The sequence below is a fragment of the Passer montanus genome, unplaced genomic scaffold (genome assembly GCF_014805655.1).
Source record: "Passer montanus isolate IOZ18808 unplaced genomic scaffold, ASM1480565v1 scaffold144, whole genome shotgun sequence".
Classification (NCBI taxonomy): Eukaryota; Metazoa; Chordata; class Aves; order Passeriformes; family Passeridae; genus Passer; species Passer montanus.
In genome coordinates this window covers 723,555-749,795 of record NW_024361386.1, presented here as the reverse complement: position 1 = coordinate 749,795, position 26,241 = coordinate 723,555, and the positions used below count along the sequence as shown (strand labels likewise).

At 50.5% G+C, this 26,241-nt stretch overlaps 1 protein-coding gene across 9 annotated transcripts in view; it reads right to left on the bottom strand.

Moving 5' to 3' along the window:
* MYOCD (myocardin) overlaps nucleotides 1–13,552 on the bottom strand; it is a 33,322-nt gene extending 19,770 nt beyond the window's left edge. For 2 of the 9 annotated variants that reach the window (XM_039700784.1, XM_039700785.1), the window contains exons 1-3: nucleotides 12,403–12,538; nucleotides 5,893–5,958; nucleotides 2,396–2,451 (exon numbers count right to left, since the gene is read on the bottom strand). In XM_039700784.1, coding sequence (XP_039556718.1) covers nucleotides 2,396–2,451; nucleotides 5,893–5,958; nucleotides 12,403–12,472 — 192 coding nt within the window. In that variant the 5' untranslated portion in view covers nucleotides 12,473–12,538. Of the gene's footprint in view, nucleotides 1–2,395; nucleotides 2,452–5,073; nucleotides 5,199–5,892; nucleotides 5,959–12,402; nucleotides 12,583–13,156 lie in introns of those variants that run through there. The other 7 variants (XM_039700787.1, XM_039700786.1, XM_039700790.1 and 4 more) reach the window with 7 other exon arrangements.
* Between the last annotated feature and the right edge of the window lie 12,689 nt (nucleotides 13,553–26,241).

The window sequence follows — 26,241 nt, the reverse complement described above, 5'->3', positions numbered from 1 at the left end:
GAGATGGCTATTGGGGCACAGGATGTAATACAGCTTTTAAAAGTGCTGCAGGAAAAAGAGACACAGCTCTGAATATACACAGAGTAGTGTGCTCAAACCTCAGCAGAACAGCTGGGGCTGGGAATCGGGGGCCAAGGGCTCACTGCACAGCTCAGAGAGCTCCAGAGCAGGTCACTGGCACTGGGTGGCTGTCATTAGCCAGGACTTTGTCACTCTCTACAGCTCCTGAAAGGTGGCTCTGCTGAGGTGGGGCTAGGCTCTTTCTCCAGGCAGCACTGACAGAACCAGAGCACACAGCCTCCAGCTGCACCAAGGAAAATATGGGTTGGATATTAGGAAAAAGTGTTTTACAGCAAGGGTGATAAAGTTCTGGAATGGCTGCCCAGGGAGGTGGTGCAGTCACCACCCCTGGGTGTGTTTAACAAAGCCTGGATGTGGCACTGGGTGCCAGGGTTTAGTTGAGCTGTTGGGGCTGGGTTGGACTCGATGATCTTGAAGGTCTCTTCCAACCCAGTGATTCTGTGATCCTGTGAATTCTGTGACCTGCCCAGTGGGGCTGTTCTGCTCTGGGGCAGGGCCATGACAGCCACCCTGCAGCCCCTGTGTGCTGAGCCAGACAGCCCCAGGAAAGCCAGCCTGCTCTCTGTCCTCCACCCCAGGAATCTATTATAGGACATCAAAGTCTGCTGCGCTGGCCTGCTGCCAGCCTCTAACATAGCCAGTGACATGTTTAAACAAATAATAGACATTTTATTTACTAAAGTCTTTACAACGCCTTACCCTTCCCCCATATTTTTCACAGCTTATTTCCACCAACACAATCCCGTGTTTGGACCATGTGTGGCTTTGCCTGGTCCCTGTGCCAGGTCAGAGCAAGCTGGTGTCTGCACCTGAGTGCATTTAAACTCACATAATGCATTTCCAGCTAATCCTTAGATCAGGTCCTGGCTTGGGCTCAGCTCCAGCTGCTGTCCCACAGCTGTGTTCCTGCTGTGACTGCAGTTCCTTTGGACCCTGGCTGTTAATAAGCTGCATTTGTGCCTCTGGGGTGCAAATGATGAACCCTTCAGATGTGAGCTTTTTTAACATCAGCTGAAGCAGAGGAGCTTTCACAACACATGAACAGTTATCTGCTTTGTGTTTGCACAACATCAGCTTGGGGGAATATCAGCTAAACAACAAATGCCTTGGAGTAACTGTCTGGAAACAGCTTCCCAGGTCTAAGCAGGGCAGCTTTGCAAGGGAATAATGTTTATTATGGGCTGTGCTCAGTGTCTTCATTAGCACTTTCTAAACATGCCCGTGGTTTGGGATAGACTAGACCATCCTTCCCCTTTCCCCAGGCAGCTAGCCAGTGAAAGCTTTTGAAGAGAAAGACAAAGAGACACAAATGTATACTTTAGCTGTAAAATATATGACACTTCAAGGATACTTTGGATTGCTTGAAATTTTTAAAGCATGCTAATCTTTCAGAGTCATACTGTATTTCTTATGCTCGCCATTTATTACCACGGGAGACTTGGGGCAAGTGATTTGGAGTGTGTTTAAGTTCAGAAGAGCACTTCCCTGTATTTCACAATCATTCTTCCTTGCAAAGGTCCTTTCCTATGTGACTGCAAGCACATTTTGCAGATTAATGGAACAAATTCTTGTGTTCAAGCAAAACCTGCATGATTAATTGCTTCCCTTTCTGGGATCATCCCTCCAGCTTGATCAAGGCTGCATTGTTGGTGATTGGAAAACCAACGTGATCTCCCAAAAAGTGATCAGATCACAGAATTTCAAAGTGTTCTGTAAATGACTACTGCCTTTGGCAGTGTTTAGGGAAGCCTGGGGTGGGTGGGAGCCTGGCCCTTCTCCCCCTGGAATGCTGTGTCCTCATGGCCAAGCTGCACTGCAGAGCTGAAAGCCACAGCTCCTGCCTGGTGACAATGGTGAGCTCCCTGGGGACTGGCTGCAGGTGGCCCCTGCATCCCCCTGCACACTGCCTGACCTGTTCCCTGCCCTCACCTCGCTGCCAGGGGTGCAGAGCAGCCAGCACAGCAGGAGCAGGCTGTGGATGTGACCCGGGGGGAAGCAGCAGCTCCAAGGTCTGACAAAGCCATGCTGAACCCTGCCCTGCCCACAGCCTGCTGGAAAACCCCACAGCTCGGCACACAGATGCCCCCTTTTCCCTTTTTCTAAACCATCCCTGCTCAGAGAAGGGTGCTCCAGAGCATTTGTGAGCCTGGCAGCACTTCTGGAAGCAGAAGAGGTGCCCTGCCCCTCGTCCTTGGCCACTGGGCCAGCGTGGAGGGTGCCAGAGGAGGGGACAGTGGTGGAAGGTGCTTCCAAACCCCATGCCTCATGCAAAGCAAGCCCATGTGTTCCTCTTTGGGACGGCTGCAGGAGTTACCTTGGCTCTCTCCAGACTTTTTCGCTGTTCATGGAATGCAGATGGGCTTTTCAGTGCTGCAACAGGAAAGAAAGAGGAGCAGTCAGCACAGGAGCGGAAGCAAGCAGCTACCAGGGTATTCAGCAACAGCATTTTAATGAGTGCCATAAAAATAGCAACACAAACTAGCTGTTCTCTTTATTGTGCTGACTAAAAATAACTCAGGAAAGCTCTGGGAAATCCCATGCTCTCAGCCAGTCCATGGCAAGAGAGCAGGGGGGATGGAGAGCATGGGGAGAGCAGGAGGCACGTGGGCAGGGAGGGGTGCAGGCTTTGAAACACAGTGCTCTGTGGGACACAGAGAGCAGAGAAATCTTTTCCCTGTCATGTTCCCTGCAGGTGGTGGGAGGCACCACAAGACAGATCTGGGAGGAGCAAACACCTGTGAGGGACCTCAGCTGAAAGTAAAACCTGCAGGGGACTGAGGCTTGAGGTCGGCAGGAGAATTAATACCTGCCTCAGCTCTTGGGTCTGTGGTGCAGCCTCCAGTGAGGCACTGCCAGTGGCCCTTTGTCCCTCTGCTGTCACTGACCATGACTGACACTTGTCCTGTCCCCTGCTCAGAGGGAGCTGTGTCACATGGGACCTCCATGTCCTCAGCATCTCCTGGTTTCAAGGAGGGTTAACCCAGTGGTGCTCCCAAAAACAGGCCAATAATCCCTGGTGGCTCTGGGACCAGTGAACACCAGTCCCATGGAGCAGCCTGTACTGCAGTCATGGAGAATCCTGCACATTTCCCTTTTGACTCTGGTGCAGTAGAAACTGAGGCAGAATTTGCATGGTGAAGGGGTTAATACTTCTTACATCCTACAAAAATTCTTTTCTGTCTGTGTAAGCAGACAAAACTAGCTGTTCCCATTGGGACAAGGAAGGGGAAGGTGTCCTGACCCACAGAAATAATCTGCTGCAACTCTGTCTGGCAACAGAAATTCTCTTTCCATCTTCTGAATGGGATCCAATAAAGACAGAAATTATTTTCATGCAGGCCTTGTTGTCCTCCCTCAGTCTAGGGGAGGATGAAAAGAAGACTGGGGAGAAACAGGAAAGCTTTGGGGGCCCTCTGAATTGACTTTTAGTAGTCAACACCCAGGCAGCCCCTGGAACATCCAGTGAATGACAGCAAGCCACAGAAGGCACATTCCTACTCCTGCCAGTAGTAAAGCAGACAGACAGACAGACAGACAGACAAGCTGGTGTTGCTGTGCCACGCTCCAGTGAGCAGCCACCAGCACTGGTGACAGCTGCTTTAATCAGAAGCAAAATGAAACAGTGCACATGAGAAAAATGGAGTTAGCAAGAGAGATGAGTTTCCCAGCCCTGCTGGTGTGAGGTGCTGGTGTTGGCAGCGTGCTGCAGCCACTGACCCAGTGCTGTGCTGTTCCACAGGAAAGTGCTGCAGAGTTTAGTAATTCACCAAGATTTTTGGAGGAATTATGGAGGTGCTGCAGCTTGTGTGAGACTGCAGAACAAATAAAGACGTTGCTGGCAATAGCAGTTCAGAGAACTTGTCAGGGGATGAGATTTCAGCATGAAATGGGTGAGGGGCTGGGGCAGCGGGGCAGGGTGCTGTGTGGTGTTGATCACCTGGGGACAGCTTTTCAGGGCTTCAGTGAGGATGAGGTGGTGGCTGTGTACAGCAGGAGGGCCTTCAAGCACAGGTATTTTTGCAGTCCATCACAGCCAGGGGGACTCACCTGCTGGTCCTCAGAACCAACATGGCATGGGAAGATACAGTTAATAAAGACTTGTTTTTCCTAAGGAATGTCTGCACATGCCCAAGCCGTGGGGAAACTGGCTGGGGCTCCCATGCATTAAATGCTAACATCTGACACTTCCTCTTGATGTCAAATTCAGCAGTTAAATTCTGCGTGTTTGTTTTTATAATGGCATAAGTGCCTTTTCTTCTATTACTTTCAGTGAGTGAACCGTGCTCAAGTTTCCCAAAATGGTCTTCTTGGACAGAAACCAGACTGCAAAATGTCAGCCTAGAAGTTGGGAGTGCAAAGAAGCTGTAAGTAAGAGGAAAATACCCTTCAGTTGCCATCAAATATATTTGGCTGAACACTTTGCAATGTGTAAGGTTGGAGGTGTCGGGTGCCACGTGTGACAGTGCAGCCTTGCAGAGCAGCCCCAGGTGTACAAACCTCTCAGGGGGCACTGCTGCCCCATGCTTTTGCATTATTCTAACAAATATCACAGCATTTTGTCTAAAGCTTCAGCTCCTGGAGTCTTGTGATCAAAGGGCCTGCCCTTTCATGGCAAGCAGCATAAAATCTGAATGCTTAAAGAAAGAAGCAGGTGAAAAAAATGAAAGTATGCATTTATCAGTGTTAAAATCATTGACATGATTTTTGTCATCCTGCTCAAGTTTTCCTGATGCTTGGTGCTGACAAGAATGTCCTGAGAAGGAGTCTGTTGTTCAGCACAATCCTCCAGGAGGGACAGGGGAGGGACAGGGTGCAGCAAGCAGTGCCAGAGCCATGCTCTTAGAGAGGTGAAGTTCTGCTGCTCAGGCAGGAGCTCCATCACAGTCTGCAAGGGCAACCAGGAGAGACAGAAGTGACACAGCCTCTGGAAAATTGTGATCTCAGCAGTGAACCCAAGGGGTCCTTGATGAGACAGAAAGGATAATCTTCTACCTGGGTCCCAGGTAAGCCCAGATTTGCACATGGAGCCTGAGCTAGGTCAGGATGGAGTATTCCACTGAGCAGGGCTGAGCTCCCAACATCCTTTCTCCAGTGCTGCTACAGCTTTCATGATGCACCTGCAGGTGCAGAAGGGGATGGTTTTCATTCACTGCCTCTTTGGGCTCTAGCAACTGCCTTTCTGGTGCAGAATGATTTCATGAGAACGCTGTCCTGGGGTTTGTCCTTGAGCTGGAATGCCAGGTGAGCAGGGCAGTGGGGTCAGAGGGGGAACACGTCTGTCACTCTGCAGCAGGCAGCCCCCATGGCCTCAGGTGGGCACTGACAGCTCTGCCCTGTGGGGCCCTGCCTTGCACAGATCTGGGTATGTCCCAGTCCTGTGTGCACCGGGGCCAAGGCAGTTCCCAGAGCTGCCTTCCTCCCCTGGGGTGAGCCCCCTCATCCTCCTCCTTGTCCTGTCACAGGGGCTCCTGGCCTTTACAGGACAGGAGATTCTCTGCCCTTGCCTTGTGAACAGCTTTGTGAGTCCTCTGCTGGAGCTGGATGTGCTTGTCCTGCTACACCTCTGGGACAGGGAGGTGCAGCTGAAATTTTGGATGGTGTGAGGTGAGCATCTCTCCTGACTTCAGTTTGAGCAGGGCCATGACAGTGTGTGACAAGTGCTCTGTGCAGCACCAGGGACCATCACATTTCTGCAGTGCCCCTGAAGCTCTGGGCTCTGAGCAGGCAGCTGGTGCCACACAGTGCCCCAGCAGTGCCCAGGATGAGCACAGCCCTCTGAGCCAGGATGAAGGAGGCAGAAGAGATACTCACGTGGCATGATGCCTTGGTCTGCCAGCTGCTCACGGGTCCTTCTCTGCTGGAGCCGGAGCTGCAAAACTGAGAGAGAGAGAGAGTGTCAGGGACAGGGGCAGAATTGGACAGGGACAAAGAGTGTGGGGTTTGTGTGTGGCACACAGGTCTGGCACTGATCCCTGCTGCTGCTGGACCAGCCTTGTGAACAATTCAGCTCATCCCATCACCCTGGGAACCATGCCCTTGAGTTAGGGTCGTATTCTCCACCTTTGGTTTTGCAAATTTGTTTTCAAGAGGACACCCATGTCACAAGGTAAAACACAAAGCTCAGTTCCCTGCTTTCCTGCTGGAAGCTCAGTGCAGCTTGCCATGACTACAACACCTCAGTCACAGCATAAACACACACTTCCCTGCCCACCAGCACAGCCCCAGGCTGCTCCTCCTCAGCTGCCCGGAATGAGCTGGGGTTGGAAGGAAAAGAAAAGCAAGAACAGCATTTTTGTCCTTGGGAGCAACCTGCTCTGCCAACAGCTCATGTCTACAACACAGCTTTCCTGGGATGTGGGATGGAGCTGAAAAATAATCCCTCCCAGAGCAGTCCCCAAAGCATGGGGCTCCCTGAGATGCCATTGCTTGTGACTTTTCCATGTCCTCTGCACAAGCCATGTTTCACATTCAGAGCAAATGTTTAGTGAAGGCTTCCTATGGGACAATGATCTCCTGCCAAATTCCAGCACTTCTTTGGACACCAAAGACAGATTCTTGTGAGAGGGAAAAATGTAGCCTTCAGTATGTGGTAAAGTCTGTGTGTGTGCTGCTCTTCTGAACCCAGGCTGAAGCTGGTGGCTGAAATCCCTGGCAAACCTTGCTGCCAGTGGGTTTATAACCCTCCTCTGCCCCATGGCACCACCCTCAGTAGGTGCTGGTTCTGCCTGTGGACATGGATTTAGACCCTCACTCTCAGGGTGCCCACACTGCGCCCAGTTATCTGCAGAAGTCATCCCCTGAGCGCCCCAAATGGGACAGTCCCTGCTCTGGGAATGCTGTGTTTCCTCCTGGGCCATGCAGGCAGGTTAAAGGTGACCAGCTCCTGGCTGGGGTCTCACTCGGGGTGAGCTGTACCCCAGTTTCTCTGCACAGAACCTTCTCTGTCACTGCTCACAATACTGTGCAGAGCTTGGCACTTTCCCTGAGGAAGAGATGGATCTTTATGGAATAGGTGAACTAAGGGAGGTCAGAAACTGTCCAAGAATAAGAAAAATCTATCACTCACCCAAGAATGGTTCTCTACTCTCCTGGTCCTGGTCCAGTGTCCCAGGCATTAGAGCAACCTGCCTTCAGCTGAGGCAATTTACACACAGCATCACATTATGAACAGGAACCAGAGACAGCAAAGCCTTCTCCAGTCACACACACCACCCTGCCAAGGACACAGCAGTGCCCCATCAGGCTGTAAAATATCCCGAGTGAGGATCCTCCATCACTTCCCTTCACAGCTCCCACGGGTGCCAAATTATTTGCACCATTTCACTCCAACTTCCGACACAGCCAGGCCAAGTGCTGTGCCACATCCACATAGGCAAGGGGATTCCAGCAGTCTGTGCATTCAGGGCCCTTCCTAGCAAACAAACAATTCAGCAGCCCCCTGGAGCAGCCAGCTGCCAGCCAGGCTGGTGAGGAGAAAAAGGAGAGGGCACAAATCCCCTTGGAGCATAGCTGGGAAGGCGATGATGATTTCCCGTGTGGTGGGTGTAGGATTCATCATCTGCCCTGCTGCAAGAAGTGATGAAAACCTGTGGGTCTCACTGCCACAGCTCTCCCACTGCAGGAGCAGCACTTGGGCACCCAGATCCTCCAGATCCCACTGCCTGGCAGTGAGCAGGGCACAGGCTGGGGCATCCCCACACTGCAGCTGGTCCCTGCTCCACCTCACAGCCCCTCCTCTGCCTCCTGCCCTGGGGAGAGACTGCCACAGAGGGGTCTGGGACTATGAAATGATCATCTTGTGTGAGGAGTGTTACTGTTAGGTTGGATGTGACATACACACACGTGATTAGGGTCTAAGAAGAAAAAAGTTTTTATTCTGTGTGTTCTCCAGCTTGTATACTCTTAACAAAGCGTGATCTTAAGTCATTAACTACATCACAATAACCTATTCTATTCATTGGTGCAAAGCAATTAGCATCAGTATCATTGGCAAAAGCTTTTAATAAGGCATGAATACACATCTACTTATGCATGTAGCCTAGCTTACAAAAATGTTCATAATCTGTTTCCATGCTGACGGCCTTGTCTTCTTCCTTGCTATGGATACACTCGAAAATCATTGTTATTTCTTCTTTTAACTCAGCTTTGCTTGCAGGCCAGCTGTCAAGCCCCTCCATGAAGGAGGAGAAAAGGTCTCCAGTTTGGTTTTTGTGCTGGGGTAGAAAGGCTGTGACCCAGCAATGTCACCACCCAGTGCTCTGGTGTGGGAGCTGAGCAGTTCCATGGACAGGTCGCCTCCCCTGGGCAGGGAGTTCATCATGGGCCATGCTGAGCTTAGAAATCTCCTCAAGTCTGGCCCATCCTTAAGCTACAGGGCAAGGAGGAAAATTTTATGCTGTCAAATAATGTGAAGACAGGCCAATACTAGTACTAGCCACTTCCAGGAGCAGCACACACTCAACAGCTGAAACTTCAGCCACCAAATATTCATCCTAGTCTGGATCTCCTCATGCAGTAGGATGCATGACTTGACTCCCAAATATTTCTGTGGACTTCCAATACCTGTTTCAAACCATCTGAAGAACCGTAGTGAACAGTGTCAGACAAAAATGCTGAACATCCCTGCATAAGAGGGAAGCAGCCTCTGAGGCAGTGCTGCAGCTTGGCAGATCCCAGCTTAGGGCTTGCACCTTTCCCTTAAAGTGCTTAAAACCAGGGCTGGAGGAGTCCACATGACCTCTGTGGACCTGTGTGAGCAGAGATGAAGCTGGAAATGGCACTGCTCAGCCAGAACAGCCTGGACATCTCTGGTCAGTCCTTTCCCAGGTGGGCACTGCTTTATCTGCCTGTGATGTCACTTCAGAGCTGGGAGCATTTTACTTCTAACAGACAGATGTGCTACAGATGTGTGTGTTAGCTGGGAGACTACACTGAAAAATCTCTACATGGGTGAGAAGTACATTTCTAACCCCAAATCCAGGTCTTCAGGTACCTTGGAAGAGACACTAGGCTAGCACAGCTGGCTAGCAAGGAGCCCAGACCACCAAATGGGCACAACCAGCTGTGAAATCCCTCAGGATCCATCATGATGTGCAACCCAAACCTCACCATGGTCCTGAGTAGGCTCTCCCCTTGGAGTCACCCCTTCAGCACCCCCATGAGCAGCCCAGACAATGTCCCCTGAAGCACAGTGGGTTTTGGTCTGTGCTACAACACATGCTTGACTGACAAAGAAACCTGACTGCCCATTAAAACACTGAGGGATAAGATGCCAGAAAAATGGAACCAAGCACAAACTGATTTACATCAAGTCAGGGTTTTACAAAAACTTCACAAAACTGTCTCATCAGCTGCAGCAAGGCCATGGTTTGATCACACACACACACACTGACTGTGACCTGCATGAGTTCATGATCTGAGAGGAAACACAGGCGCATGCTTTATCTTTGGACACCAGGAAAATCAAAATAAAGGCTCTGCCAAAACGCCTGGCCAAACACCCTACCAAGACCTATTCTCTTCTGCCTTTATTGACCTGCTGATTTCAGTCCAAATCGCTCTGGCCACCGGAGGCAGACAGAATAAATTCCTCTCCCATCTCAGTTTCATTCAAGCCCTATGTGTAAGCAGGAATTCTTTCCTCCATGGAGCCAGGCAAGTTCTTCTCTGCAAACCCACACCCATGTGTACACAATTAGGTCTTGGTACGCCATGCCAAGCCATGCAGAGCCTTATTTATAATGTTAAACTTTCACTTCTCACCAATTATCTGGATTACCACTGAAGTTAGGCAGATGTTGGTCTTGTAAGCTGCAAAAAAAGGTCAGGGCTAAGGTTGGATCTGCATTTGTCAGCTTTGTTTGCTTTGCCTGATGCCAAAGCTTCTCCACTGCTGGAGGACAATTGGTTTGTACTCAGAGCAAGAGATCCCATAAATGATCATCTCTGGGAAGAGTTAAATGTGTTTCTGGAACAGCACCTCCATGTCCTGTTGATTTAGTGCAATCCCATTGACAGTTGGATCGTATGGGACAGCATGGCAGACTTGAAGAATCATCCTGCAAATTCCTGCAAAATTTGTCAGGATGACCTCGGATCAGAATATTTATCTTTGGCCAAACAGACAAAATAAAGAGGCACACAGCTCCTTGAGGAAGGGAAGCAGGACCCTGCAGGACTGCAGCGTGGTGGTGATTTTCTCTCTCCTCTGGAGCGGTTCAATGCCTGACACTGGGATAGCCACTGCCCTCCTCATGGCACAGCTCTGCTGGTCCTTCACTGGGACCACTGGAGAGACAAGAACAGCAGAAACCACTGTGGCACTCAAGGGATGATGGCTGGGCACACTGAGAAAAGCCACAGCCACCATCCCAGCAGCCTTTCCTGCATAAACACACTTCTGCTTGCTGCTGATGCTGCTGGATGGAAGTGAGGGACAGGAGAGCTGACCCTGGAGCCACACCACTGCCACCATCTTCTAGCTGCCACCTCCTCGCTCCACTTTCTGCCTGGTGCATAACACAGGGATCAAAGGGATTCTGGGAGGAGGAAACATCAAGTGATGTATCTCCAGCTCCCCTAAACACACTCACATAACTCCTTCAGCTGCTCAGCGTGCGCGGGCCAGCGAGAGACAGCAAAAGTTTAGTTATTAAGATTTACTTCCGCCCTCTTTAATATTGGCCTGGAATCCTTCAAAAGGGATTCAGGCTCATCATGAGTCATGGAGCACAGCTAATCCTTCCCAAACCTGGGGAGCAAACAGAGCCTCACACCTGCTGGCCGAGGAGCGTTCCCACCGCGATGGAGCACGGCTCAGCGGGGCTCCTTGGGGCTTGGCATTTTTGGGGTGATCCCTCCTGCCTCTGTGCAAGCTGCACAGCTCTGGAACTGCTGCTGGCCCCTGTCACAGCCCCTGAGCCATGCAAGACAGCGTGGGGCACAGCTCATGGGCTGTTTGGGGTGTTCAGCCCTCTTCCAAGCGAGTGGAGGATGGTAAATCAGAGCTGTGCACCTCCTGCCATCCCTGTGGGGCTTTACAGCTGACAAAGCCTGCACACAGAGCAGGGACACCACGGGAAACTGCGCCACAGAGGCTTTGCAAATAAAGATATTCCATTAAATATTAGCTTTTTCTTCTCTGTTTCCCGTGTTATTAAAAATCCAGCACAGACTGAAAGCTGCTTTATTGACTTATTTGGGTTTCTCAGCATCCTGATCTCCTCCCTCATCACACTCTGTGACAACCAGAGCTGTGCCATGGCCATGTCCCACGTTACCAGCGGTCACAGCCTTGGGGACAGCGAGGTGCAGACACTCATTTGGGATGTTGGGGAGCCCAGCTCCAACAAAATCAACAGGCAGAGAAATCCATGTCAAATGGGAAGGCTGCCTTTCACCAGGCCATAGCAAGGGATAGCAGTTGTGGGAATAAATCATGAACCAAAGAATGCCCCACAAATTAACTGTCCTAGAAATGCTGAAAGGCACGAGAATTTATGGATGCAAAGACCCACAAAGTTTACTTTTCCTGGAGAATCATTTGAAAAATATGTTTAGAGAGCCCGCTGTTGGTTCCATAATAAAGCCAGCTTACAAATAAACCAGAAATGAGCCTTAAAAACAATCCTGGTTCATTTGAAAAGAATGCAGGGACAATGCACAGCCCGTCCTCCGCTCCTCAGGGAGGTGGCAGTGTTGCTTTGTACATGCTGGAGGAATTGTTACAGACTGAGATTTTTTTCAAATGAACAGCAGTGTACCATAATATACCAACAAAATTTAAGGAATGACTTAATCTAATGAAATGTAAGATCAGAGCGATATGGAAACCACACCAAAGACCTGGACCAAGGCTTTGTATAATTCAGCCAGACTAGGACACTTGTGTTTGCACACACACTCTGGGGTTTTCAACCAATTGCCAACTTTGTATTTGCTGAGAAAACAAAGTTTAAGTTGACCACCCAGCTATCTAAGAGATCCCGATAACAGCACTCATGTCTCCCATCAGTGCCATAAATCTCCCATTTCATTATCTACAATGAGTAAGGAGGCAGAAACACACACGGCGTGGGTGACATGCCAGAGCGGGTGCATGCTCCAACGTGACTGCCCTGTCCGCATTTAAAGCATCCGTACAGCACACGCAGCTGATTTATCTGCACATCCTCACAGATAATATTCCCAGGGAGGACTTCACCTCTGGGAAGGTCAGAGAAAGCACCTTGAGAACAATTTTTTTTTGTTTTTTTTGGCGTTACTGTTGAAGTTTACAAAACAACAAGTCAAGACACCCGGTCCCAAGGAGAGCATACTTACTGTAGATGCAGCCAGTGACTAAAGGCATGAACATCCAGCAGAGGGGCTGCTCTAGAAGCGGCTGTCCCATAGTTCACCTTCACTCACCTTCACTCAGTGCCTGTCCCTGGAGAAGCCCCTGCCTGGTGCTTCCCCTGCCTCACGAGCTGGAGGCATGTTTTACTGCAAGCCCTCCGCGAGCGGCAATCAATTGTGCGCCTCTGGTTTTATTTCTCTGATGATGTCACTTTAAATACTTTTCATGTTCCATTTGTTATTTTTACTTCTAAAAATGACGCATTTCTTCAAATTCATTTTTCTCCAATTAGTCACAAGTTAACGGAACAGGCTCGGCTGCCTGCCTGTCAGAGAGGGTGTCAGGCCCGTCCTTTCCGTGGTTATCCCACCCAGACCCACAAGAGCACCTGGAATATACGGACAGCATTAGGCACCTTGTTTATCCCAGATGCCCTTTTGGCTTCCTGCCCAAAGCCTTCTCAGCAGGGCCAGAGCAGGAGAACCGGGAGCTGCAGCTTTACCGAAATAAACCGCAGACATAAATCAAAGACAGTGAAAAACCAGGAGGAAAAAAAGCAAGAGGGAGGAAGGAAGATGAGTCTCTCCACTTGTGGAACAGCCTCTGTAAGAGCAAAGCCGTGACAACCCCTCGAGTCTTTTGCTCACATGCTGCTTCCGAACATTTAATGCAAAACAGTCTGTGCTTACGGCTTGACAGAGAGAGAAGTTTTAAGAGAAATCTCAAGGTTTTCCCTACCTGATCTGAACTTGCTCCGAATCAGCAAGGAGTGCTCAGACCCCAGGAGAGTCATGGTGACTCGGGCACCAGATCCAGCCGCCCCTCACTTAAACCATTAACTTCCTCCACAGGGAAAAGCCGACCAAACCGTGGCTCAGGATTCATCCAGCTCTCCTGGACGCTCGGGGTGCTTTTACAGCCGGCTGGCAAGGAGCAGCAAGTGGCTTTGTAAGATTTGGTCCCATCCAGCAGTGACCCTGCACAGACACCGACTGCTCCCCCTGTGCTGTGCTGGACTAATTAACGTGGAGCCAGCGGGAGCCTCCTCCCGCCCGAGTTTACTACCAGCAGCTGGGTGTCCTGGCTGATGTCATCGTCTAGCGGGGAGCAGCGACTATCGGAAAGGGTCTTAGCAAAGACAGAAGTTTGATATCTGATCCTAATTACTACCGGCCGTACGCAGCCAATCCGGGCGCTCCCCGTCTCCGCCGGCTTTGGGAGCCGCTGGAAATATCAACAGAGCCAGGGCTTAACTCTTTGCAGCGTGGTGGGACACGGGTCCCGCGCCTCTCTGGGGCTGGGGGGCTCAGTTCCCGAGGGTGAGGGAGGGGCTGGGGCCAGAGGATGGCTTTGGGAAGGTCGTTCCACCTGAGCGCTGCCTTGGATGCGCTCCCGGCCAGGGGCGCACAGGACTGCCCGCACGGGTCAGGGGTGGGCACGGGGCTGCTCAGGTGTCACCTGGGTGTCCCTGGTGTCGCACAGGTGTGCCCAGAGCCGAGCTGCTCTGCGCGCTCCTTTACCCAGGGATTATCCACCTGAGATGCTCCCGGATGGTGCCCTCTGTGTGGCACAGGGAGGCTACGGGACATGCCAGGCAGGGCTGAGCCTGGGCACAGGGACACGAGACATGGGCACACAGAGCACACAGACACGGGATTTGTGAGGCAGAGCTGAGCCTTGGCACACAGACACAGGACATGTCAGGCAGGGCTGAGCCTTGGCTCCAGGTTCCCTGTGCCAGCGGTCCCACGGAGGCTGAGGATGCTGTTGTAGTGGAGGGTCCCTCCCCACACAGCAAACATGCTCTCAGAGGAGAGGAGCAGATTGCAAACACACAAAATAAAGAGACACAGACCCTGTGAGGCTCCCCTTCCCCAAGCCCACATCTGGTTCACTTGAGTGGGTGATCTGCTGGCACCTCTTACTGTGTAATGCAAGTAGCACAAGCCAAGCTAAGTCAAGGACAGATCTCAGCTTCCCCGATGTGTGGGGCTCACCTAGAAGCTGCCTAAATTCCCTCTAGGTCATTAAAATACTTCAGGACTGGTTTGAAGTTTTGTTGGGATTTTTTTTTTAATTTTTAATTTTACTTTATTTTAATCCCATGATTTCTGGGAAGTACTCTGAACAGTTCGGGTTGGGGATAGGAATTTCAGGGCTTCTACACTCATCTCCCCAGAGGCTCTGATTCATCAGAGTCCCAATGCAGCAGAGAAATCATGGGGTGTCTCACCCTCATGTAGTCCATGGGATAGAAGCACAGAACCTTTTCCTTTTCCTTTTCCTTTTCCTTTTCCTTTTCCTTTTCCTTTTCCTTTTCCTTTTCCTTTTCCTTTTCCTTTTCCTTTTCCTTTTCCTTTTCCTTTTCCTTTTCCTGGGATACCAGTGGGGGATGCAGACACATCTTTCTTAGGAGGTGACACCGCCTATAACAAGCTCTAATTTGTTGACTCATCTCAGTAAATTGCTCAAATGCTGAACTCACAGTCCTGAGCTGGTGTTTCCCTGTGATGGTCCTTTTGTGAGAGTCAGCCCTGCCACTCTCTTGGTGTCCTCAGGAAACAGGAAAGTTGTCTCTCCTAAACCTCAGAGGCAGGGACAGGGCTGAGATGCCACCACAGACACTGAGACATTTGCCTGGCTGCTGCCTGCTTTAGGTAGCCCAGAAATATTTATCCTCCCACAAACTCATGAGTTTCCAGAGCTGACATTGCCCAGCCCTGGTGTCTTGGCTGTGTCTGCACTACTGTTCAGCTCTGAAAAGGGCTCAGCACCACCTTTCTCTGGAAGGTGACACAGGCACACAGGTCCCTGCAGAGACCTTGGCTGCTTCCCATTCCCATTCCCATTCCCATTCCCATTTCCATTCCCATTCCCATTCCCTGTTCCCTTGAAAACGAGGTCATCTCGACTGCACTGAGTGGAATTGAGCCTTAAATGCCAGAATAAATTAGTCATGGCAGGGAATTCCTTTGAACTGAGAAGTCACACCCCAGAGTCATAAGGATATCAGCTCTGAGTTGCTCACCAGATCCCAGGAAGCCATCCCTTCTAATCTTCCAACACACCCTATTGTTTATGGGACTGAATTATTTTAAAGCAGATTGTTTGTTTGTATGTAGATTTGCCACCATGGGAAAAAGAACAAATTGAGCTGAAGTTCCAGTGAAAGCCCTGTGGGGACTTGGAGGGGTCAGTGTGTGACATGTCTGTGCCAGAGAAGGGGAGTTTCCCCAAACCTGGTGTTCTGCCAGCCATGTCTGCTCAGATTGTCCTCTCCTGTGGGAATGAGACTGCTTTGCCTTTGATTTCTTTTGATTTTGATTTTTGATTTGCACCTGGCAGCTCCATTGGGAAAAGACCCCACTTGCCATGGCCTTATTTCTTGAATCCTCCCAGCATGTTTTGGAAAGGCAGATCTGATGGTCTGAGCCCCCAGCCCTGACTCCCCCATCCCGTGTGCAGAGCAGTGATAATTTGCTGTGTGCTTGTGCAGCTGTTGGTGTCCAAGGTCCCCTGGGGAGGGACAGCTGTACTGGCACACAGCTCCATGCTCAATGTCCCCAGGCTGGCATAACTCTGAGCCCTGAAGGGGTGGGAAGGCTGGAAAAAGTTGGTTTTACAAATATGTTGCTCAGGAGGAGTGCATTCCTCCATTCATACCCAGTACAGAGTATGGAGCAGTAGACAAGGGCACAGGGAAACCAGCAGCCAAGACTCACAAGGAACTCAATCCTTTGAAGAGGCCTACAGCCAGGATGTCATCATTGTGGTAATGGAAGAAGAAATCTTTCCCTGAGAAGGAATTTTCACTGAACTGACCATTAGTGGATCTGAATTCAGGGCAGACATGAACCTCCTGCTCTGAGACTGCACCAGCAAAGCTCCAGCTCCTCATGGCCTTCAGGAACCTGAGAGAAATTATCTTCTCTTGGCATGCCTGAGGCCTGGGGGTCTCACCTGTGGGTAAATTGCACAGAAAAGAGCTGGGGCTTTCACATGGCAAACAGTCAAGATATTCCTCTCCACGACCTGGGACAAACAGAGGCTTTCTGAGCTGGAGCTGGTGAGGCAGCAGTGCCTCTGCCACTGTGAAGCAGAGCTGGCCTCTAGGGACTAGCTCAGAAAGATCCTGGCTGTGTCCTAGCCCAGGACATGCCCAGAGCATGGTCAGGGAGCTGGGAGCAGGGGTGGTCCAGTCCCACCTGCTAAGCACCATCACAGCAGCATTCCACTGAAGGCTGAATACCCTGAAATACCCTGGAATAACCTGAAATGCCCTGAAATGCCCTGAAATACCCTGAAATACCCTGAAATGCCCTGAAATACTCTGAAATAGCCTGAAATACCCTGAAATACTCTGAAATACCCTGAAATACCCTGGAATACCCTGAAATACCCTGAAATCCCCTGGAATACCCTGAAATACCCTGAAATCCCCTGGAATACCCTGAAATACCCTGAAATACCCTGAAATGCCCTGAAATACTCTGAAATAGCCTGAAATACCCTGAAATACTCTGAAATACCCTGAATTTGCCACTGTCTGCCAGATTTTAAGTGGTCTGTCCCCTCCTTATCTCCCCACAGAGCTGGAGGGCTGGAAATACCCTGGAATACCCTGAAATACCCTGAAATATCCTGAAACACCCTGAAATATCCTGAAATACCCTGAAATACTCTGAAATACCCTGAATTTGCCACTGTCTGCCAGATTTTAAGTGGTCTGTCCCCTCCTTATCTCCCCACAGATCTTCAGGGCTGAAGTTTATGGCAGAGATGTCATGAGCCCTTCCTGTTCTGCCAGCAGCCAGCCTTGCTTGAATTGGAGCTGTGAACTATTTATCACAGTGCTGCAAGCACCCATGCAAGGTTCCTCAATTTATGAAGGTCCAGAAGATATTATGCAATTGACAACATGAACACAAAAATACTTCTGCACTTTGCTAAAGCTACTATTAAGCTGCTTGATGTTTTCACCATAATATTTATTTCTTTGTAAATACACTAAATTCTCCAATCCCGACTGAAAACAGGGAGATCAGAGAATGAATATAAGGGAGATGACATAGCTGTTTAAAGATTATGTAAAATGTTTTTTACTAGCATAAATATTTGATTGTGAAACTCTGGCTGTTGTGTTTACCGAGCAGGGATGTGCAGTGAGTGTGGAGAGCTGCCACAGCCGGGCACTGCCCTGGAGGCTGTCCATGGCCCATGTCCCTTGTCCTGTGTCCCATGTCCCGTGTCCCATGGCCCTGCCTGCTCCTCCCCGTGTGCTCCAGCCTGCAGGGACCCTGGCTGCACTGGCATTTGTCCTGACTGCCCGGCTCTGGGCAGATTGTCACTCCTGTCACTCCTTCAGCAGCCTCTCCATCAGCTCCAGGAGGGCAGAGGGGATCAGAGCAGGTGAAGGAAGAGTTAAAGGCTCAGGCTCTGAGGCTGGTTTGAGGGAGGTCAGAGGGAGGGGTGATGCTCTCTGTGGGGCTGCAGCACAGTGCTCAGGTCAAGTGGGCTGTGCTGGCAGGAGCTCAAGGCACTCAGGGACCTCCTCTGTCCCACGCAGAGTAGAGGGAAGGGCCAGACACAGCCCGTGCTGTCCAGAGCCATGGGCTGTGGGGTGGGAGATCCCAGTAGCTGCCTCCTGACTCATGACTCTGGTGGGACACCAAGGTCAGGGCTCTGGCCTTGCTGGGAGGTCCAGCACAGCAGCGCTGCGTGCCCTGAGCGTGGCCCTGGTGTGGATCACAGGCAGTGCAGAGCCTGCTCCCCTGTCCCTGTGAGGAGGAGAACTGGGGAAAAGCTCTGTGAATTCCCTGTGGGCACAACTGAGGGGGGTGTACAGTCAGTGGGACTGTGAATTTCTGTGTCTCACAGCTGGGGCAGGCAAATTCCTATTTTAATCCACTGGAGATGACATTCTGGGGATGGTTTCCCAATGGAACTGGTGACTTACTCCCTCCAAGGGACTTCTCTCACACCCACGGCTGTTCTGATGTCTCAGCCACCAGCAGGATGCTCCCAGGTGCTGAGCTCCCCTTCCAGGGGTGCCTGGGGCAAGCCTCAAATGCTGCAGCCCAGCAAAGCAGGAACTTCCTCCCTTCACCTCGCCAGAGCCTCATGCATGGTGCAAACCAAGCCTAGAGCTGCCTGTGTCCCTCCTCTTGTAACCAGCCCCACTGCTCACCCCAGCCAGGGTCCAAGCACGCCTTCCCACCCCCAGGCTGTGCTGCTGGATGCCTCTGAGTGCTGTCCAGTGGCTCTCCTGCCTTCACTGCCAGCCAAATGTGTCCCCGCTCCGGGCAGCCCTCGCCCCCAGGCTCAGGAGCCTGTGCCAGAGCGTGAGGAGGGTGAGGCTGGGCCAGGGGTGATGTCCCTTGGAGCAGGACTCCCCAGCCAGCTGGACCGGTGAGAGCAGCTGCATGACCAGTGCTGAGGGCAGTGAGGGACGTGTGAGGCCAAGCCTGGTGTGTTTTGTAGCAGCGATGAGCCCTTGGCTGCTTTCTGGGTGGCCAGAGCAGGCAGGAAGGGCTCTGTGCCTGGCCTGGCTCCTCCAAGCACTGGTGGCTGCCTGGAAATGAGAGGCAGAAGCCATGGCAGTGCCAGTACCACCCCCAGACCCCTGATAACCAATTTTCCTGATCTGTGCCCCCTCACCCTTCACTCTGTGGGTGTTTCCAGAGCTCCCTGGCAGCGCAGTGCCAGAGGGGCTGCACAGATCCCTTTGGTCCATGGAGCGGCTGGATCCCAGGCAGTGCAGACACTGCCAGCCTGTGGAGCTGGGTGGGACGAGTCTGCAGCACCCCGAGAGCCAAGGAGGCTCCACAGGGCCTGGCCAGGGGTGACCTGGCTTCTGTTCCCTCCCCAGCAGGACTTCGGGCAAGTCACGTCTCTCTTCGGCCCCCTTATCTCCAACTGGCCATAATGAGGCTAACCCCTCTGTAAAGCTCTTGGAAATCTCCCACAGAGCAGGGCCTGATAAGGGCTGTGTTGCTCTAAGCCCTGCAGCAGCTCCAGAGCTCGAGGCTTCCCCACAGGGCAGCCTGCAGGGCCCCACCTCTGCTCCCACCACGCTGATGCTCCCACCTGCATCCCCACCTGGGCTCAGCCACAGCTTCGGTGGCTCAGCCCCAAACAGGGAGAGTGTTTTGGGGAGGGACAAGCACTAGTGAGGGATACAAAGCAAAGCTGGGCCTGGGTTAGTGGCGAGCAGAGCTAAAGCCCCAGATATACATCGGATGGGCTGGGAGCATTATGTATTCCTGGAATGCCTTCTGGTCTTTATTAAAATGAAACCACAGCCAGCCCAAGAGAGCTCATCGCCCAGGCACAGGGCCAAGTATAAGTTACTTCTACAAATATTTATTTAACCATATCAATGACAAACTCTTTTGTATAAATGTTTTTATTTAATCATAATTTACCAATTATTTTAAATCAATTGTTTGCCTGGTTTCTAAACACTAATCAAGAGGCTTGCATTAGCATTACTCAGGCGGATTAGATGCATTATTTCGCTGAATCTTGTGCCATTGCTTGCCTGCCTTGGCCATGGAAGAGGGTGCAGATGGATCCCAAATTTCACTCAAACTGTCAGATTCCTGGAGGACTGTGCACGCAGCACTGCCAGCCCTCCCCACCCAGGTGACCTCTGGACTCAGCTGAGTGCCTCAGGCACGGGGATGCACAGACACTGATCCCACCTGCTGCTCTCAGGACAGGGCTTTCTTCTGCTCACCCTGGGCCCTGTTCTCATGGAGATGTTGGTCCCATCACTGATGCTTTGAGTGCCCTGCCCTTCCCCTGTTTAGCCCTCATACCTGACCCAGAGCTTTCACTGCTGTTCCTCAGTGTTCCCTCAGCCCAGCTCTGGCAGAATACATGAGCATGGCCATGGTGCTTTGGGCAGAACAGGAGCCACTCCCTCGCACACACAGACCTGCTCCAGCCCAAACCCATTACAGAATGCTGAAAACCAGAGAATCTGCACTTCTGCAGGGCTCTGCCCGCTCAGGAGCACAGCGAGCTGTGGTGAGGGCACCCAGCAGCGCTTACAGCACACAGCAGCCTTGGGGATCACCTCATCCTGCACAGCCTGGGGCAGGAGCAGGAATCTGCCTGTTGCCATCTGCATGGGCTGTTTATTTATAAAGTTCCAGGCTGCTACTGTCCTGCACCTTGGCTCGCTGTGAGCTCTGCTCATGCACAGCTCTGTTCAGCATCTGCCTTTCCAGCCCGGGAGCTGCCAGCTTCCCCAGGACCCATTCCCCCCACAGTTCTCCACAGGGCACTGGCCTTTTGATGCCAAAATCCCCCTCACAAGCCTTTTTTTTGCTGTCTCCCTGCACCAGTCCCTGTCTGCTCAGGAGCAGTGCTGCTGTGAAGAGCGGATGCTTTGCCCCACTTCCAGCAGCCTGCCCAAGCTCCCCTCGGGCTGTGCTACTCCAGGAGGAGAAAAAGCAGAGATTTTGAAATTCTCCCTGGTGGGGAGGGGCATGGAGGTGCCAAACTTTGCAAAACACAGACTTGGAGATGAATAACGTGAGCACAGACTTGGTCACAGCACTGCAGCAGAGACCCAAAATCACCAGCACGTTTCTTCCAAGATAATTAAACCCCAAACAAACAAAAAGAGGAATTGGGCCAACTTGGATAGAACTACAGGACTCACCTACTATTTTAAAGATGACAAAAATAGAAATCGGTGCTGTATATAACCTTGTAGTGTTTATGTTTGGTTTTTTTTCTGACTGATGAGAAATAGAGGTGCTGCTAGAGCCCGAGCAGTACAAACACGGGCTGTGAGTTGAGCTCTGCAACCAGAAAATATCACAGCACTGGGGACAGGAGCTGCCTGCTGCTGGCTTGGGAACACACAGGGAAGCTCTTTGGGCAGGTCCCTGAGGTGCTGTGTAAACACAGACCTGCCACTCTAAAGCAGATGAAGGGGAAACTCCTGGAGATTAAATCATTGTGCACATTGCTCTGAAAAGCCTTCCAGTTCTGAGGGAAAACGAGCCAAATGTGCCTGTTTTATCATCTCTCATTTCTTACAAACTTATTTTTTAGAAATTAGCTATTTTTTTCTTTTTTATTTTCCTTGAAAGTGCTAAGGGATTTTTCAGAGCCTCACATCTCTGGCTGAGAAGGAAGAGACTCTGAGGAGTGCAGAGAATCCATGCTGGCTGTGGGATGTGGTTCCTCCCTGTGCAGGTGGGAGTGACAGTGATGGAACAAGCAGGGGATGCCTTTAGCCCCTGCTCTGCTGTGAGCTCTGTGAGAGCTGCATTCATCCTTCCTGACTGTGCTAAAATTGCATTAAAAATCAGATGTGGAGTTCAGCTGTCATCTCGTGTCACAGACTGCACGGTGTGACATTTTTTCCTGACCAAAATCACTGACAATGTGAAGATCACTGAGGCCCTTGGTCCACTGCAACATCTGAGTCTGGTCAGGGTGAAGACCACAGGACCAGGTGGTCCAAGGGATAAAAGAGTTGGAAGCCACAGTAAGAAAAGGAAACTGCCTGGCAATGATCTACAGGACAGGCAAAATCCAGTGAAAACCATCTCTGTTGTGAAATAGCAAATGCTTGTTCAGGACAGGGACAACTGCAGAAAAGTAGATTTGTTTATTTATTTATTTATATAAGACATTTATTCCAATTTATTGTCTCTAAGGAGTGGGCCTCAAATCCCAAACTGGTCATCCAGACACATCTGGAAATGTTAAATATAGTGGGGAGCAAGGAAGGATTCCTGGATTCTGGATTCATTTTAGGCTGCGTATTTACGTAAGATACTTTTCTTATCTTCCTGAACTATTTATAGTTTTGTTTGTATGTTTGGGACACAGACTATCCTACTATGCTTCAATAAATCTGAAATATCTTTGCTGACAAAAAGAAATGTTGTCTGCTGTTCATGGAAAGAGGGAAATCTTTGTATCCAGCTACTTGTACAGTTAATATTTTAGCAAATGCTCTCTGGGCAGATGTTGACTCATACTAATTCTTAATTTTTATTTCTTTTATATCTATAAAAAAAGAAGCTGCTAAAAATTAAATCTTTGAGTCAAAGGGCATCCATACTTTGAACACTAGAAATAAACTAAAAGAAATGTAGGAAAAATAAAATAAAACTAGGAATAAACTCAAATAAATTTAGGAAAAATAAAATAAAACTAGGAATAAACTCAAATAAATTTAGGAAAAATAAAATAAAACTAGGAATAAACTCAAATAAATTTAGGAATAATAAAATAAAACTAGGAATAAACCAAAATCAATGTAGGAAAAATAAAATAAAACTAGAAATAAACTAAAATAAATCTTCCTTCCCAAAGATCTCACACTGTCACTATCACTCCCCACCACACAGATCAAGACAAAATAAAATGACTTTCAAAGGGCTGCCACCACCAGAGGGGTGCTGGTGGTGTTGTACAAAGATGAGGCTCATTCCCACATGGAATTTCAGGTGTGAACCCCAAACAATCCACCTGCCACTGAGCTGGGGACCAGCCCTGCCACGGGGCAGCCCGGGCAAAGGGGTGAGAAAGGGGGAAGAGTGAGGGAGGGGAGCAGTAATAAATAAACACGTATTTTTTTGTCAGGTGAGGGAAGTTTTTTGATATTTATATAAGGTATGGGATTCTGTAAGCCTCAGTGTGCTTTTATTTTGGGCTCAGCACAGGTAATTTTGTCAGGATGCCAAGCAGGGTGATTTAAATAACTCCTTCCAAGCCTCTTTTAATAAAACCATCTCTAAACACATCCAGTTCCTCCAGACAAAAGGTACAGAGGGAGCTTCACAGAGCCCTTGGATTAGTGTAAAATGAGATTTATGGATTCCCAGCGAGTGGCAGCTGGGCTGCCTCCATCTCACAGCCCCAGAACTTCTGTCCTGGAGTGGTTTCAGGGCTGTTGGTGCAGAGCATGAGGGTTTGGGATGAGGGAAAGCAAAGGTGTGCTCAGCCCGGGCTCAGCTCCTGAGCTACCTGACCCCCCTGGCAATGAAAACAGACAGGCTCTGCTCCTTTAATGTGCCTTAAATATTCTGGAAATGAAAGGAGGCAGGTTAGCTCGATTTCATTTACTCTGAGATTTTATTTTAATGTAGGTTTGATAGCTAAATGGAAAACAAATGTGGGATATTAAAGGGAGTGGGCCCAGCCCAGCGGCGGGAACAGGACCGGTGCAGGAACATTTTTCTAAAGATCCCTTCTGGAATGTTATTTTGAACTCCTTGAAACTCCAAAGGTTTTTAGACATTGTGTGTTTTGTTAAGTGTCCCTCGGGAACACTGGGTTTAAAATTAGTCAAACTCTTTCACTTTTTTAAGCCCTGCCCTAAAATAGTCGATATAAAATTTGGTGGGAATTCTGCTGAGAGCTTAAATTGGCTGAAACAGACGACCTAATGGAAATGACATTTGGGGAAAAAATGCTAAAAACCTGGTTTTCTTTCTGGCTTCCAATGACATAATCAGGACATGGCAGGACTGCCTGCTCCTCTGAGCATGGCCCTGACCCTGGGGCTCTGGTCACCAGTTTCCCTCGTACAGGAGAAGGAGGGAAGCAGCTGGGAAGAGCTAAAAGAGGGAGATGACGGCTCTGGTAGGGTACTGCCCGTCCTCTGTGGTTGGATTCCTCTGCGGGCTGTTCATCACCCTCCCAGTGCAGGGCCTGGAGAGCAGCTCAGCAAGCCCACATCCCTGTCCAGAGGTGTGTGGTGGAGCCTCTCCCTCTGATGGGACACCTGGCTGCTCCTCATGCTCAGGACAGGAGGAGCAGACGGGGTTTGACCAAAAAGGAAACTGGGGAGAGTTGTCTGGGTGACCCCTCCAGGCTCATCATCCTGACCAACATCTTCTGGATGAGCCTGTGCCACCCTGCTCCAAGGGGCTGCGTTGGCTCTGTGCCCTGGTCCTCTGTGGGCAGTGAGGAAGGGTGGCACTGGCAGTGCACTCCTCTCCTCCATCAGCTCCTCCCAGCTCAGCCCTGAGCTGTGCTGCTTCAAAACACGTCCCAGAAACACATCTGGGACCTTCCCCAGCCCGGTAGCTTATTTATTGGAGCTGTTTTGTCACTTTGGGAGATAAAGCTGCCTTCACACACCTCAGGTTCCTCTCAGCAGAGCTGGGAGATAAGGGCTAAGGGCTGCTGGCTCCTACTTGCCGTGAGCCTGGGAGGGTTTGGAGGACAGGACTCTTTGGGAAGCCACCTCTGCTATCACTTTGACAGGTGTCAGCTGTGCTCTGAGCAGCCAGCCACAGCCAGAGATTAGCCAAATGTGTCTCCTGCCCAGAGTGCTCAGACTCTCCAGACGTGGCTTCAGAGCCCAGAATGGGAAAGGATTTTGAGCCAAGATAGGGGGCTTTATTCAGAAATGGCCTGACCTAAGGACCTCACTATCAGCAGCCCCCACAGATGGGGCTGTTCCCTAGAGGTGATAAGAGGGAGGAGGGGCTGTTCTGCTACCACAGACACCAGTCTGGTGTCTGCTTTCTGCCCCCGAGGTGTGCCAGAGACACACGGGCACCGGGGCAGGCACCTGGGAAGGGTGAGTCCTCTGGAGAAGCAAAGCTGGGTGAACTCCTGCTGCTCACACATGGTTTGGGGTGCCTGTGGAAGCTGTATCAGCCAGTCAGGCAGGCACTGGCCCTTCACAAGCACAGCCACAGCAGCCAGACGTGTCCATTTTAGCTCAAATGTCATGTCTACAGTTTTTCCTTGGACTTCTAAACATTGTTCCATGTCTCTCTCCTTTCTGAACTATTTGCATTGCGTTGTTGAGCCCTCCAGCCCGGCCCTGCAGGGTGTGGGAGCAGGGCTGGGGAGGGCTCTGAGAGGTGGGATGTGCTGTAGGGAGGGATGAATCCATCTGTGGAGAGCAGGAAATTCCACCAAAGGTGCAAGGTCCTGTGGAGAAGGCTGCTGGAGGGCAGATCAAAAACCAGCCAAGAGCAACACGTGGCACTGCAGATGGGTAGGGGCACCGGGTTCTGGGGGCACCTCCAGCTGGAGAATGCTTTAGGAGAGAGAGCAGAGGCTGGCACAGAGGCTCAGGGAACCTGCTCAGGGAAGTCCCTCCCCAGCAAGTCACTTCTTGGCCTGCTTCCTCTCCATCTCCTGAGATGGTAAATTCCTCCTGAGAGGGTAAATTCCTCTGCATGGGGGTGTCCCTTGTCATGGTCTGACTCCTATTCTTGTTACCTCATTGTAGAAGGCATTTTTTTCTGGAATTTGTGAACTATTGCCTGTCCAGTCAGACTGCCTGGAGCTCCCTGCAGCTTTCTGCAGACTTTTTCTTCCCAGGCATGCCCAATGTATAGGTCAGAGAGCACAGCCAGGCACAGGAGAGGCACGTATTCCAGGCAGGAGATTTGTGTCCATGGCATGCAGCTATTGCAGGGCCCCTTCTGGTAGCACTGAAAAATGGCATTCCTCATGGTACCCACATTTTCATGCCAAGCTAAACTTTCTTGTCCTTTTCAGAGGTATTTATAGATGGGAATCTTGACAAGAATGAGTTTCTGTTTTGAAAGGAATAGTTTTATTTATTACTAACCCTGATTTGAGTGTGTGTTTTTGTGTGTGTGTGTGTGCTCAAAGGTGCAAGCGAGTGACAAAAATGCCAGCAAAGAATGTGCTAAGTGATTCCCTAGGGAGAATGATGAGGAGGAAAAATGAGACAGGATGCAGAAAAACTCGACAGAAGCAAACATGCTCCTCCTGGGTGGTGTGTGGGGCAAGAAGAAGGGGCAGTGGGGCTGGCAGGGCCCCAGTGCTCGTGTTCTGGGGCAGACAGAGCTGTGCTCACA